This window comes from Schistocerca cancellata, chromosome 3 (assembly GCF_023864275.1).
Source record: "Schistocerca cancellata isolate TAMUIC-IGC-003103 chromosome 3, iqSchCanc2.1, whole genome shotgun sequence".
Lineage (NCBI taxonomy): Eukaryota > Metazoa > Arthropoda > Insecta > Orthoptera > Acrididae > Schistocerca > Schistocerca cancellata.
The window spans coordinates 796,140,162-796,155,066 of NC_064628.1; the positions used below are offsets into that span (position 1 = coordinate 796,140,162).

Here is a 14,905-nt window from a genome sequence, read left to right on the forward strand (position 1 = left end):
ACAGGATTCGAACCTGCACCCATAGCGGTCGCGCGGTTCCAGACTGTAGCGCCTAGAACCGCTAGTCACAGCGGCCAGCTGTATATAGTTTATATTTGACAATAACTCTAAGACTCTATTTTATTATTAATCATTTTTCTGACTTTTATTCTTTTATTATCATTATTGTTGATGATATTTAGTTTGGGCTTTTAAAGAGGACACAGAATCATTAGGAAGATGTAGTCTTCTTGATCTTCTTATCTTGCGAAGACTTCTCAGGTCACTATGGTTCTGTTGTCTTTCTCTGCCATTAATGTTGTTGTTGTTGTTGTCGTCTTCAGTCCTGAGACTGATTTGATGCAGCTCTCCATGCTACCCTATCCTGTGCAACCTTCTTCATCTCCCAGTACTTACTGCAACCCACATCCTTCTGAATCTGCTTAGTGTATTCACCTCTTGGTCTCCCTCTACGAATTTTACCCTCCACCCTGCCCTCCAATGCTAAATTTGTGATCCCTTGATGCCTCAGAACATGTCCTACTAAACGGTCCCTTCTTTTTGTCAAGTTGTGCCACATACTCCTCTTCTCCCCAATTCTATTCAATATTTCATCATTACTTATCTGATCTACCCATCTAATCTTCAGCATTCTTCTGTAGCACCACATTTCGAAAGCTTCTATTCTCTTCTTGCCCAAACTATATATCGTCCAAGTTTCACTTCGATACATGGCTACACTCCATACCAATACTTTCAGAAACGACTTCCTGACACTCAGATCTATACTCGATGTTAACAAATTTCTCTTCTTCAGAAACGCTTTCCTTGTCATTGCCAGTCTACATTTTATATCTTCTCTACTTCGACCATCATCAGTTATTTTGCTCCCCAAATAGCAAAACTCCTTTACTACTTTAAGTGTCTCATTTCCTAATCTAATTCCCTCAGCATCACCCGACTTAATTCGACCACATTCCTTTATCCTCGTTTTGCTTTTGTTGATGTCCATCTTATATCCTCCTTTCAAGACACCATCCATTCCGTTCAACTGCTCTTCCAAGTCCTTTGCTGTCTCTGACAGAATTACAATGTCATCGGCGAACCTCAAAGTTTTTTTTCTTCTCCATGGATTTTAATACCTACTCCGAATTTTTCTTTTGTTTCCTTTACTGCTTGCTCAATATACAGATTGAATAACATCGGGGAGAGGCTACAACCCTGTCTCACTCCCTTCCCAGCCATTGCCTCCCTTTCATGCCCCTCGACTCTTATAACTGCCATCTGGTTTCTGTACAAATTGTAAATAGCCTTTCGCTCCCTGTATTTTACCCTTGCCACCTTTAGAATTTGAAAGAGAGTATTCCAGTCAACATTGTCAAAAGCTTTCTCTAAGTCTAAAAATGCTAGAAACGTAGGTTTGCGTTCCCTTAATCTTTCTTCTAAGATAAGTCGTAAGGTCAGTATTGCCTCACGTGTTCCAACATTTCTACGGAATCCAAACTGATCTTCCCCGAGGTCGGCTTCCACCAGTTCCTCCATTCGTCTGTAAAGAATTCGCGTTAGTATTTTGCAGCTGTGACTTATTAAACTGATAGTTCGGTAATTTTCACATCTGTCAACACCTGCGATTAATACTCCATTTTATTAGTTGTTTGGATGTAAACTTGTGAAACGTCAATCTTCTGTCTGCATATCGTCCTTGCAGCTGTCAATTAAGCATCTACTATGGTTTTCAGGTCTTATCTATGACATGGAAAATTTTCTTGATTAATTGTGAGTCCTCTATTCGCGCAATATTTCCGTATTATTTTATACGTCTTTTTCGTGCAGTGGAATTAAAATCTTCTGAACATAAAAACGTGCAGATTCCATTTTGGATCTTCGAACCGAATACTTTCCGCAATATCCGTCGTTTCAGTACACACACGGAAGAGCCAAAGAAACTGGTACACCTGCCTAATATCGTATGGGGCCTCGGCGAGCACGCAGAAGTGCCACTGCAAACCGTGGCATGGACTCCACTAGTGTCTGAAGTAGTGCTGTAGGGAAATGACACTATGAATCCTGCAGAACTGTCCATAAATCGGCGTGAGTAAGAGACGGTGGAGATCTCTTCTGAACAGCACGTTGTAAGGTATCCAGATCTGCTCAATAACCTGTATTTCTGGGGAGCTTGGTGGCCTGCGGAAGAGAATAAACTCAGAAGAGTGTTCTTGGAGCCACTTTGTAGCAATTCTGGATGTGTGGGGTGTCACATTCTTCTGCTGGAATTGCCCAAGTTCGTCGGAAAGCACAATGGACATGAGTGGACGCAGGTGATCAGACAGGATGCTTACATACGTGTAACTTGTCAGAGTCACATCTAGACGTATCAGGGGCCCCATATCACTCCAACTGCACACACATCACACCATTACAGAGCCTCCACCCGCTGACATACAGGGTCCATGGATTCATGAGGTTGTCTCCATACCAGTACACGTCCATCTGCTCGATGCAATTATAAACGAGACTCGTTCGACCAGGCAACATGTTTCCAGTCATCAACAGTCCAGTGTGATTGTTGATGTGCGCAGGTGAGGCGTAAAGCTATGTGTCGCGGTCTTCAAGGGTACACGAATGGGCCTTTGGCTCCGAAAGCCCATATCGATGATGTTTCGTTGAATGGTTCGGATACTGACATTTGTTGATGGTCCAGCATTGATATCTGCAGCAATCTGCGGAAGGGTTGCACTTCTGTCACGTTGAACGATTCTCTTCAGTCGTCGTTGGTCTCATTCTTGCAGGATCTTTTCCGGCCGCAGCGATGTCGGAGATTTGATGTTTTACCGGATTCTGCTATTCACGGTACACTCGTGAAATGGCCGTACGGTAAAATCCTCACTTCATCGCTACCTCGGTGATGCTGTGTCCTATCGCCCGTGCGCCGACTATAACATCACGATGAAATTCACTTAAATGTGAGAACCTGCCATTGTAGCAGCAGTAAACAATCTAACATCTGCGCCAGACACTTGTTGACTTAAGTAGGCGTTCCCAACCGCAGCGTCGTATTCTGCCTGTTTGCATGCTTATACTAGTTTCTTTGGCCCTTCAGTGTAGATGCCATTGACATTGATAGCTACATATGTTAGGAGCTATAAGCAATCTCTTCCATTATTTTAATGTGGATAGTTATGGCTGAATAGTGACGCATTTACAGATATTTGGGTATAATGAGGGCGGTATCACTTTTACATAGAAATTATTTCAGTAAAGTATTTAAATGGATGTAATTAGATATTTCACCATCATCTGAAAAACTTTGTTGACGAACTTCTCATGCGTTTTCTCAAGTTGCGTATGTTATTGAACGTGTTTTCCACTGCGATGCACATGGGGCTTATACTATTACAAATGTGTATTGTTGTACTAACTCATATGATGGAAGGAATAATGGTGGAAGTTAGAATGGGACCTCCTATCTACAATGAGGTCATTAAAAGCAACACTGAACTCGGAAAAATGATTTAAGTCGACCATGATCCTATTGAAGCAATGACCCCTGTAATAGCCTGAAGTTAATCAAAGAACCCAAAGACAGATGGATGAACGAGGATTTAAAATTCTTTCGTTTCTTTAACTATAGCGAAGTCTCGCCAGCATACAGGATCCTTTCGTTACCAAGATCTTATTATAGTATTACTTTCCTGTAGCAGACAAATGGAGGAAGTTCATATATCTACTCAGTGGACCAACTTGTTTGAGCGATCAGCAACAAGGAGGACCCAGTGCTCCCAAGAAAGGTCTTGAGCGAGGTCCAACTAGCTTCTTGGTGCAACTGGAGATGGGGAGAGAAGAGGTTTCGGTTTCGTAGGCCTGAATTAATATTCGAAATATTGATGTGCTAATTGCATGTTATTGCAGTATTGTCAATCCAGTGATGGCTTATGCAAGGGATGAACTAGAGGTAGAGTTATGTTGCCCGTTGACTATAGCTCCAAGGATTTTTATTAGTATAGAAGTATTAGGTAATGTAATAGCATCCGCAGTGCTGACTCCACTTCAACTTCTTGCATGATCAAACAGCAAAACAGTTGCCTCTTGTTGGTGTAATTCTTCGCGAGGCCATTGTTCCTTCACCTTGTTGTGTCATCTGATAGTACTGTTTACCCCTCTGCACCTGGCCGATAAGAGCAAGAATGAGCGCTGTCTTGATTCATTTTCACATATGTGATAAATTGCCTAAGCCCATTCTCTCTTCTCTCCGGCAATCCTTCGTACACAAACACGTAGACTGATATCACAGACACACGTGAAAGAACACGTGGGTACAGTGGTTGTGAGACAAGACGCTAAGTCAAATAGTTTAATTATGCCACAAGATGGTAGTATGGCTTTGGATTCGTAAACTACACATTGTAAGAATTCCTAAATTGATGACTTTCACGATTTACCTTCTGCAGCGATTAATGTAACTATTGGAAAGTCACAATTTAATATCATCACTACATTAATTTCGTTAATCCTATCTATCAGTCAGAGAAGCAGTTCGTTTTAGAACTTCCTTATATACCTGTGGGCACCATAAGTTGTTGTTGCGGTTGTTGTGGTCTTCAGTCCTGAGACTGGTTTAGTGCAGCTCTCCATGTTACTCTATCCTGTACGAGCTGCTTCATCTCCCAGTACTTACTGCAACCTACATCCTTCTGAATCTGCTTAGTGTATTCATTTCTTGGTCTCCCTCTAGGATTTTTACCCTCCAATGCTAAATTTGTGATCCCTTGATGCCTCAGAACGTTTCCTACTAACCGGTCCCTTCTTCCTGTCAAGTTGTGCCACAAACTCCTCCCTAATTCTCTTCAATACCTCCTCATTAGTTATGTGATCTACTCATCTAACATTCAGCATTCTTCTGTAGCACCACATTTCGATCTCTTCTTGTCCGAACTATTTATCGTCCATGTTTCACTTTCATACATGGCTACACTTCATACAAATATTTTCAGAAAAGACTTCCTGACACTTAAATCTATACTCGATGTTAACAAATTTCTCTTCTTTAGAAACGCTTTCCTTGCCATTACCTGTCTACATTTTATATCCTCTCTACTTCGACAATTGTCAGTTATTTTGCTCCCCAAATAGCAAAACTCAAAAAAGAAAAAAATGTTCAAATGTGTATGAAATCTTATGGGACTTAACTGCTAAGGTCATCAGTCCCTAAGCTTACACACTACGTAACCTAAATTATCCTAGGGACAAACACACACACCCATGCCCGATGGAGCACTCGAACCTCCGCCAGGACCAGCCGTAGCAAAACTCCTTTACTACTTTAAATGTCTCATTTCCTAATCTAATTCCCCCAGAATCACCCGACCTAATTCGACTACATTCCACTATCCTCGTTTTGCTTTTGTTGATGTTCATCTTATATCCTCCTTTCAAGACACTGTCCATTCCGTTCAACTGCTCTTCCAAGTCCTTTGCTGTCTCTGACAGAATTACAATGTCATCGGCGAACCTCAAAGTTTTTTTTCTTCTCCATGGATTTTAATACCTACTCCGAATTTTTCTTTTGTTTCCTTTACTGCTTGGTCAATATACAGATTGAATAACATCGGGGAGAGGCTACAACCCTGTCTCACTCCCTTCCCAACCACTACTTCCCTTTCATGCCTCCCGACTCTTATAACTGCCATCTAGTTCATGTACTAATTGTAAATAGCCTTTCGCTCCTTGTATTTCACCCCTACCAGCTTTAGAATTTGAAAAAGAGTATTCCAGTTAACATCGTCAAAAGCTTTCTCTAAATCTACAAATGCTAAAAACGTAGGTTTGCGTTTCCTTAATCTTTCTTCTAAGATAAGTCGTAAGGTCAATATTGCCTCACGTGTTGCAACATTTCTACGGAATCCAAACAGATCTTTCCCGAGGTCGGCTTCTACCAGTTTTTCCATTCGTCTGTAAAGAATTCGCGTTATTATTTTGCAGCTGTGACTTATTAAACTGATAGTTCGGTAATTTTCACATCTGTCAACACCTGCTTTCTTTGGGACACTATAAGTTACTCTCAATTAAATTTACTGTTGCTTTCTTCGATTTTGGGTGTTAGACAAACGCTAATAGCCTCCCTTATACAAGGTGTGTGAGAAAAGTAATGAGGTCGACAACACTGCGAGCGATCTGCCGATGCTTGTCACTCTACTTGTCTAGACCGTTATGTTCATCCCTTCCAGATACTCAATCCGAGTTTCAGCTGCATACAGACACCACGCGATTTTAGAGACGACCATCAGTGAAATCAGGTTTTTGTTGTGTGTTACGAATTTGGATCAGCGGAATTTAGAGCAGCGTAATGCCAACATGTTTTGTGCTAAACTAGAGGATTCCGCGAGCGTGACCTTTCAGAAGTTGAAATAGGCCCACAGGGAACATTCCTTATCAAGAGCACAAGTTTTTCTCTGGCAAAAATCATTTTTGGAAGTATGAGAACACGTGGAAGACGATCCTCACTCAAGGAAACCTTGAGTTCAAAAACCGACAAAAACGTCGAACGTGACCGTGTTGTTGTGAAATCAGACCGATGTTTAACAATAAGGATGATGGCTGACGTGTTAAACTGAAACACTTTCGTCGTGCATCAAATTTTGGCCGACGTTTTGCACATGCGACAGGTCTGTGCCAAAAAGTGCCAGAAAACCACGCAGTTGAGCAGAAGGACAATCAACGAAACGTGCACGTACTTGAGACGATTGCCAATGACCACGAATGGTTCAGTCGTGTGATCATAAATGATGAATCTAGCTTCCTGAGTACGATCCTCAGACGTAGGAACAAACTGAGAAGTGGCAGACTGAGACACCTCCTCGACCAACAACAAATTCGAATGAGCAAGTCATAGGTCAAAATAGTGGTGATTTGCTGTTCTGATAGTAGAGGTATCGTGCATTAAGAATTTGTGCCTCGAGGAAAGCTGTCAACCAAGTGTTTTATAAAGATGTCTTTGAAAGGCTCAAGAAAAGGATGAGTCGAGTGAGACTGAATATTGCAGACAAATTGATGCTGCAATATGACAAAGCCCCAAGTCACACGGCCGCCAGCATCACGGAATTTTTGATCTCAAAAGGCTCTCCTTTTGTTACACATCCCTCTGTTCACCTGACCTGAATTCGTATGTCTTTTTTCTTTTACCGAAACTGAAAAATGTCTTAAAAAGATGTCATTACGGGACTCTGGAGAACATTCACAAGAATATGAGCTACCCGTTCAAGACCCTACCAGTGGAACCCTTCAATGCTGCTACCAAGATTGGAATAACTACTCCGCTGGTATATAGCTGCTGAGGGGAACTACTTTGAAGGGGAAAAATATTGCTGTGTGAAAAAAATAAAAACTTTGGTCAATAAAAAATCAGTCTCATTACTTTTCTCTCACAACTTGTATATCGGGTCACACGTCTTTCTTCAAAGCGTAGGAAACGAGAGACAAGTTGGAGCTTGGAGCGTATTCTTGATATGAGCTCGTATGGCCCACCAGAGTGGTGGTCCACTGCTTGCAAAAGAAAAGGCAGGAGCTGATTGGGTACGGGTTAAGCTCCCAGTTTTGGCTTGACACAATTAGCGAACATAGCATATATTCCGTAAACAACTGGAAAATTATGTTTTCGCACAGGAATGGTCGAGTTTGAAAGATTCGCTCCTCACTCTCTCTCTCTCTCTCTCCCTCTCTCTCTCTCTCTCTCTCCCTCCCTGTCTCTCTCTCTCTCTCCCTCTCTATGTTTTTGTTACTGAAGAAAGAAATGGCGAAACACATAACAAACATTTTTAAAATAATGACTTAATGACTTAACTTGTAACTGGTAGTCAGCTCAAGAGAAAAAGCATTGCAATATATGCCGAAAGTAGATTTAGCTACTTTGGTATTAATTCAACATTTTCATAACGAATTAACAAAAAAATTATGCCTTAAAAGAACCTCTCATAAGGCGATAATGTTTGAATGGAAATAGTGAAAGCAGTTTCTGCTGACGTAGTCGATATAGTGATATATATGAAATACATCGCATTCACAAGGTATTTTTCCACAAAGATTGAAACGTGCTGTTGATAAATCCCTTTATACCTAAGGAATTATGGTATATTTTAATAATTTAGTAAGTGCAATGTTAACACCTTCCTCAACAGTTTTGGAAAAAATAATGTACACAAGAATTACTAAACTTCTTTTGAAAACTAAGATTCTGAGTTAAGCAGAATGTGTTTCCAAGGACGATCTTTCTGCTGAAAATACTAGCTACCAATTGACCAGAAACATAACCATCTGCCTCAGACATTTCACTGTATCAATCACAACATCAATTTGGAGAAATTTAAATTATATTAAATTGAAGATAAAAGTAATAATTTGCTGGTAAACTGATCACAAAAATGTTCAGTACGTTTTATATTTGATGTATATTTTGCAATCCCTCATATAATATGTATACTAACATCATTTTAACAATGATTTCCATCATTTAAAAATTAAACTGACTGTTATAAAGCAGGGACGATATGCAGTCATAAAATTAAACACATACCTATCTTGTGAATTTAAGATATTGATAGACAGTTAAATAATTTTTGCTTAGCATTTACTTGTGCCATGTTGAGTCGTTCTCGAACAGACCGCACTTGTGTGTAGTGAGTGAAATCGGACGTGTCCTTTTCAAATCAGCCAGCTTGGCGTGGACTGATTTAGGGAAGTCAAACGAAATTTCGAACCGCTTTCCTCCTCAACGCGTGTGCATTGTCTAACAACAGCGCTACCTCTGTCGGCCTTTCTCTGGAGTAGCACGATTCAAATCCTTGTCAATTAATTTAAAATTTTTACTTAATTGACTTGACACGATTGCTATATTAATGTATCTTAGTCATGTGCTTCGTTGATATTATTTCCCATCCTCGTTCACCGAGGTGGGGCAGAGGTTAAGCCACGCTCCCATCCGACGGGGTCGGGGATCAAATGCGTGATTAGCCAAACTGATTTAGGTTGCACACAGTTCATCTGTTTTTATTAAGGGAAATGCCAGGATGGCACTCTCAGAAGCTCGAAGCCGATTTCCTTCTACACTTTCGTCCAATCCTCGCTTGTGCTCCGTCACTACTGGCCTCATTATCGACCGTCCATTAAACCATAATCCTGAATGAATATTTCACTCTGCGGCGGAATGTCGCCCTTTTAAAACTTCACGGTAGATTCAAACTATATGTTGGACTAGGTCTCGAAATCGGAATCTTGTCTTCCGTGCCCAGTGCTCTTACGGACTGAGCTGTAGAGGCGTGACTGACACCTGCCCACAACTTCACTTATGCCAGTACCTCCTTACTACCTTCCAAATTAACAGGTTTGGGTACTCGCTCGGCAGCCATTTTAATCTGCTAGACAGATTGGAAAGAGTGTACACACTCTGCAGAGTGAAAGATTCATTCTGGAAACAACTTAGCCTAGGCGGCGGTCAAACCATTTCCCCACTTTCTTTCAGGAATGCTAGTCCCACAAGGTATGCAGCAATGAGGTACGGCCAGAAGTGAGACGTTGATGCGTCAGTAAGAGCAGTGCACGCGAAAGGCAAGGCCCTGGGATCGAGCTCCAGTCCGGCACGCAGTTTTAACTTGCCAGGAACTTTATTATACAGTAATCTTAGTTCTATCTCTTTAATGACAGCAGTTTAGATGGCACTCTGAACTTAAAACTTCCTTGCAATACTCAAAATCGAACTGATCCTGTTTTTGAAAAAAAATTTCAAGATCGTTCACTTCAATGTTTTCCTGAATATAAACTCGTTAAACGAATACACTATCTGATCAAATGTATCCAGATACCTATTAGTGGACATTAACAAGGGGTGTGTCGTCCCTTCGACAGATTGGACTCCGCTGGGGACACTTTCTGTCTGGTGCCCGATTGTCTCTCGCGGAATGGCAGCTCATTTTTACTCATGAGTCCAAACCAGAGGAGGTGGTGATGCTGGATGCTGTGAGCGAAGTCGACGTGTAATTCGTCCCAAAAGTGTTCCATTATGTTTTCTTCGGTACTTTGGGTAGGCTAGTTGCTTCAGTAACGTCATTGTCCACAAACCGTTGCTTCGAAGATGCTGCTTTATGACAAGGCGCGTTGTCATGATGATGCAATCACCATTTCCGAACTATTCCTCTACTGTATGTAGTACACAATGACGTAAAATGTGTTCATATCCTTCCATATTAGCGTTTCCTAAGGAGCAGCAACGGGAATACTGCCTTAACCGCGGAAAAAACCCGTACCATAACACCACCTCCCTCGTACTTCACCGTTGCCATTAAAAATGATGGCCACAGTGTATAACTTGATCCATCTCTCCAAATCACTTGTTTCCAGTCATCCATCGTGTTTTGTATTACCTCAAGCATCGGTTACCATTGTTTGCAGAAATGTGGCTTATGAGGGGTTGCGCGACCATTGTACCACATTCGTTTTAACTCACTACACGCAGTCACTGTGCTAGCTGGATTGCTGGTAACATTTTGGAACTCACGAGTTATTCCTTCCGCTGATTTCATGTGATCTTTTTACTTCCACTCCCCACAATGCCCTACGGTTTCTGTCCGTCTGTACATGATATCTGCTCGGTGTTGGTTAATTTGTGGTTGTTCCTTCGCATTTCCAGTTCACAATCACATCAACAACGGTCGACGTGGATAGGTTTAGAAATGCTAAAATGACCCTGATGGATTTGTTCATCTGGTGACATCCAGTGACTGGTCCACGTTCGAGGTCACTCGGCTCTCATGACCGAAACATTGTGCTGTTTCTGCTTCTCTATTGGTACGACAAAACTCCCTCCCCGACTCCTTTTTTACTGGAGTGTGTCCGCCCCTCGCGACATCTAGAGGTCAGTTAGATTAGATTAGATTAATGCTAGTTCCATGGATCATGAATACGATATTTCGTAATGATGTGGAACGAGTCAAATTTTCCAATACATGACATAATTAAGTTAATTTAACAACATACTTAAGTTAATATAACAACTTTTTTATTTTTTGTGTTTTTTATTTTTTTTATTTTTTATTTTTTTATAATTTTTGTTTGTTTTTTCTTTTTCTTTTTCTTAATTTATATCTAAAAATTCCTCTATGGAGTAGAAGGAGTTGTCATTCAGAAATTCTTTTAATTTCTTCTTAAATACTTGTTGGTTATCTGTCAGACTTTTGATACTATTTGGTAAGTGACCAAAGACTTTAGTGGCAGTATAATTCACCCCTTTCTGTGCCAAAGTTAGATTTAATCTTGAATAGTGAAGGTCATCCTTTCTCCTAGTATTGTAGTTATGCACACTGCTATTACTTTTGAATTGGGTTTGGTTGTTAATAAAAAATTTCATAAGAGAGTATATATACTGAGAAGCTACTGTGAATATCCCTAGATCCTTAAATAAATGTCTGCAGGATGATCTTGGATGGACTCCAGCTATTATTCTGATTACACGCTTTTGTGCAATAAATACTTTATCCCTCAGTGATGAATTACCCCATTTATGATACCATATGAAAGCAATGAGTGAAAATAGGCGTAGTAAGCTAATTTACTAAGATGTTTATCACCAAAATTTGCAATGACCCTTATTGCGTAAGTAGCTGGACTCAAACGTTTCAGCAGATCATCAATGTGTTTCTTCCAATTTAATCTCTCATCAATGCACACACCTAAAATTTTGGAATATTCTACCTTAGCTATATGCTTCTGATTAAGGTCTATATTTATTAATGGCGTCATACCATTCACTGTACGGAACTGCATGTACTGTGTCTTATCAAAATTCAGTGAGAGTCCGTTTACAAGGAACCACTTAGTAATTTTCTGAAAGACAGTATTGACAATTTCATCAGTTAATTCTTGTTTGTCAGGTGTGATTACTATACTTGTATCATCAGCAAAGAGAACTAACTTTGCCTCTTCATGAATACAGAATGGCAAGTCATTAATATATATTGAGAACAACAAAGGACCCAAGATTGACCCTTGTGGAACCCCATTCTTGATAGTTCCCCAGTTTGAAGAATGTGCTTATCTTTGCATATTATGAGCTGCTGATGGGAGCATTCGATACGTACCGGAAGAGAATGTTGTTAAGCCACATGTCTCGGTGGCAGAGGACGTTCCGCTCGCTGTCGGATGGCCGCAGGTGGGAGAAGAGGCTGCGCATGGTGGCGTCCAGCCGGCCCTGGACGAGCTCGTGGTTCGGCGTGCCGCGGCCATACTTTGCGGACAGCTCGATCAGGCCCGACATACAGGTCACGCCGGCCGCCACCGCCTGGCCGTACACTGTGTCTTCCGGCTGGTCAAAGAAGGTATCCTTTCGCAGGATGGGGAACATGTCTCCCAGGCGGCACTGCCGCCCACCTGCTGCGGACTCCTTCTCCTCGAAGATGAGCGACGCGGCGTTGAAACGCGCCAGGGCTTCCACCACGGCCAGGCACTGCTCGTAGTTGAGCAGGGTGCGCTTCTCCAGCTGGAAGTACCCCTGGGGGGAGAGGTCCTCCAGCACCAGTAGGTCGGGTCTGATGTAGTAGCAAGGGCTGATTACGGAGAACAGCGTCGACGTCTCTTCTGGTGTGCCCTTCAAGTGCTTGCTGAGAAGTGGCCGCAGTGTCTCGAAGAAGAAAGTTTCTTTCTGGTATGCGTTGCCTGCCCTAACGAAGTCTGCGTGGGAGCCGTCCTCTTGAGGGGAGTTCTTCAAGAAAAACCGCAATATTTTGGTTTCATCATTTCCTTCGGCGCCTCTGCTGATTGTTACCTTGGCCTTGTAATGTTCTCCGAGGAACCCTCTGTTCTCCTTCTCCAGCTCTGAGAAAGAAATGTCTGTAATTCTGAAGCCATTGGTGTGCAGCCGGTTTTTCACTACTTTCACCCATTCTTCTTGCGAAACTGGTGGAGTATTCGGCATTCTTGCGAGTTCGGTGTTGTCGGGGACTTGTGCAGACTGGTAGACACTAGTAACGCAAAACAGCTTGTTTTATATGGAACGGCATTGGAAATGACTAACCAATGAATGCCCAGAGGACGATGATATACGGGGGTCACATTGCTATTCATGTGTCACGACACGACTTTACATTAGATAACAGCTGAGAGCATTAACAGGAATAGGCCGCGCAGTGGCACGTGTTACCAACTGGGAACAGCGTTGTGTAACAAAAGATAATGTAGCCCACAGCCAACGCTGAATGTGGCGAAACAGCTTTATTTGACAACAGTTCAACAGAGGAGTACTCCCATCTCAGGACTTCCATTCATCTTGTTTGTATTTCTTATAAAACTATAACATACGACTGACTCTATGTTACAGACTTGATATAATCGAGCAAGGCAACGTTACTGAAAGAAGCGTCCAAATCGTTCAGGACAGGAGATTTGTAGAAGCAACGGAAGATCTATGTGCGTAAGGCCGAACAGCGACTTGAACCCATCTTCTCCGTAGTACGTCACTGCCATTAAGCCCCATCGTTACGGGTTAAATAACCTTCCTCCTCATTGATCTTGAAATTCTGTCCGAAGAAAACAGACACCACATATATAGTTACCAAGATGACGGCGAATGATCCCTTCAGTGCAGATGCACACCAAGCTCTAATTCTTACGGAAATCGTCGAGTTGCCACGACTAAAGAATCTAATGAGCAGGTAGAGTAAGCTGAGAATCAGGGTTTTTTAGGTAGGCGTGCTACGTTAGTCCGTGCGGTTGTGACGACCACTGTCTCTGGTGGCGTATTGGTCACCGGATATGCCTAATAAGTAGGAGACCGAGGTTCGAATCCCAGTCCGGAACAGATATTCAACTTTTCTCACTGATATAAATCAATGTTCACTGGCAGCTAAGTCTCTGATTCTTTTGTGTACCATACTGTCCTGTACATTCCGTTTTCTAGAAAATTTTAACAAAGACTACACCACAGACCGGCATGCAGTGTTTAAACAGAATCACGTCGGTAGTGGCTGGTAACAAGGTTGCAATTATCTCGCAAACGGTTTGTTTCCGGACTTACGTTTACTGAGACCTTTTTTTACTTCTGATATGTCGTACTTTCAACTGCGTTGTGATGTGCCATGTATATATTCATTGGATCTGGGTTAATTGCGACAACAGTTGGGTTCCTGTCACGTAGTCGCCTGTGGACATGCTGCTTGATGGTACAGCTTGCAGCAGTCTCAGCCACTGCTAAGGGTAGAACGTAGTGGTGCAAAATGCTACGTCACCATCACACTGAGGTAACAAGTCATGGGATAACGATACGCACATATACAGATGGCGGTGGTATTGCGTACACAAAGTGAAAAAGGGCAGTGCATTGGAGGAACTTCCATTTGCACTCATACGATTGATGTGAAAAGGTTTCCGACGTGATTATGGCCACACGACGGCAATTAACAGACTTTGAATGCGGAATTGTAATTGGAGCTAGACGCATGGCACATTTCATTTCGGAAATCGTTAAGGAATTCAATATCCCAAAATCCACACAATCAAGAGTGTGCCGAGAATTCCAAATTTCAGGCATTTCCGCTTACCACGGACAAGACAGTGGCCGACGATCTTCACTTAACGACCGAGAGGAGAGGCGTTTGCGTAGAGTTGTCAGTGCCAACAGACAAGCAGCTCTGCGTGACATAACCGCAGAAATCAATATGGGTTGTCGACGAGTGTATCCGTTAGGACAGTGCGTTGATATTTGGCGTTAATGAGCTATGACAGCAGACGACAGACGCGAGGGGCTTTACTAACAGCACGACGTCTGCTGCAGCTGCCTCTTTTTGGATCGTGACCATATTGGTTGGACCCTAGACGATTGGAAAACCGTGGTCTAGTCGTGTGAGTTAGTAAGAGCTGATGGTAGGGCTCGAGTGTGGCGCAGACCGCA

The 14,905-nt window shown here is 42.2% G+C and overlaps 1 protein-coding gene across 1 annotated transcript in view; it reads right to left on the reverse strand.

The window, feature by feature from the left end:
• The window catches only part of LOC126176574 (uncharacterized), a 34,417-nt gene extending 21,483 nt beyond the window's left edge, over nucleotides 1-12,934 (reverse strand). The window contains exon 1 of the mRNA XM_049923735.1: nucleotides 12,102-12,934. Within this exon, the coding sequence (XP_049779692.1) occupies nucleotides 12,102-12,934 (833 nt within the window). The remainder of the gene's footprint in view (nucleotides 1-12,101) is intronic.
• Between the last annotated feature and the right edge of the window lie 1,971 nt (nucleotides 12,935-14,905).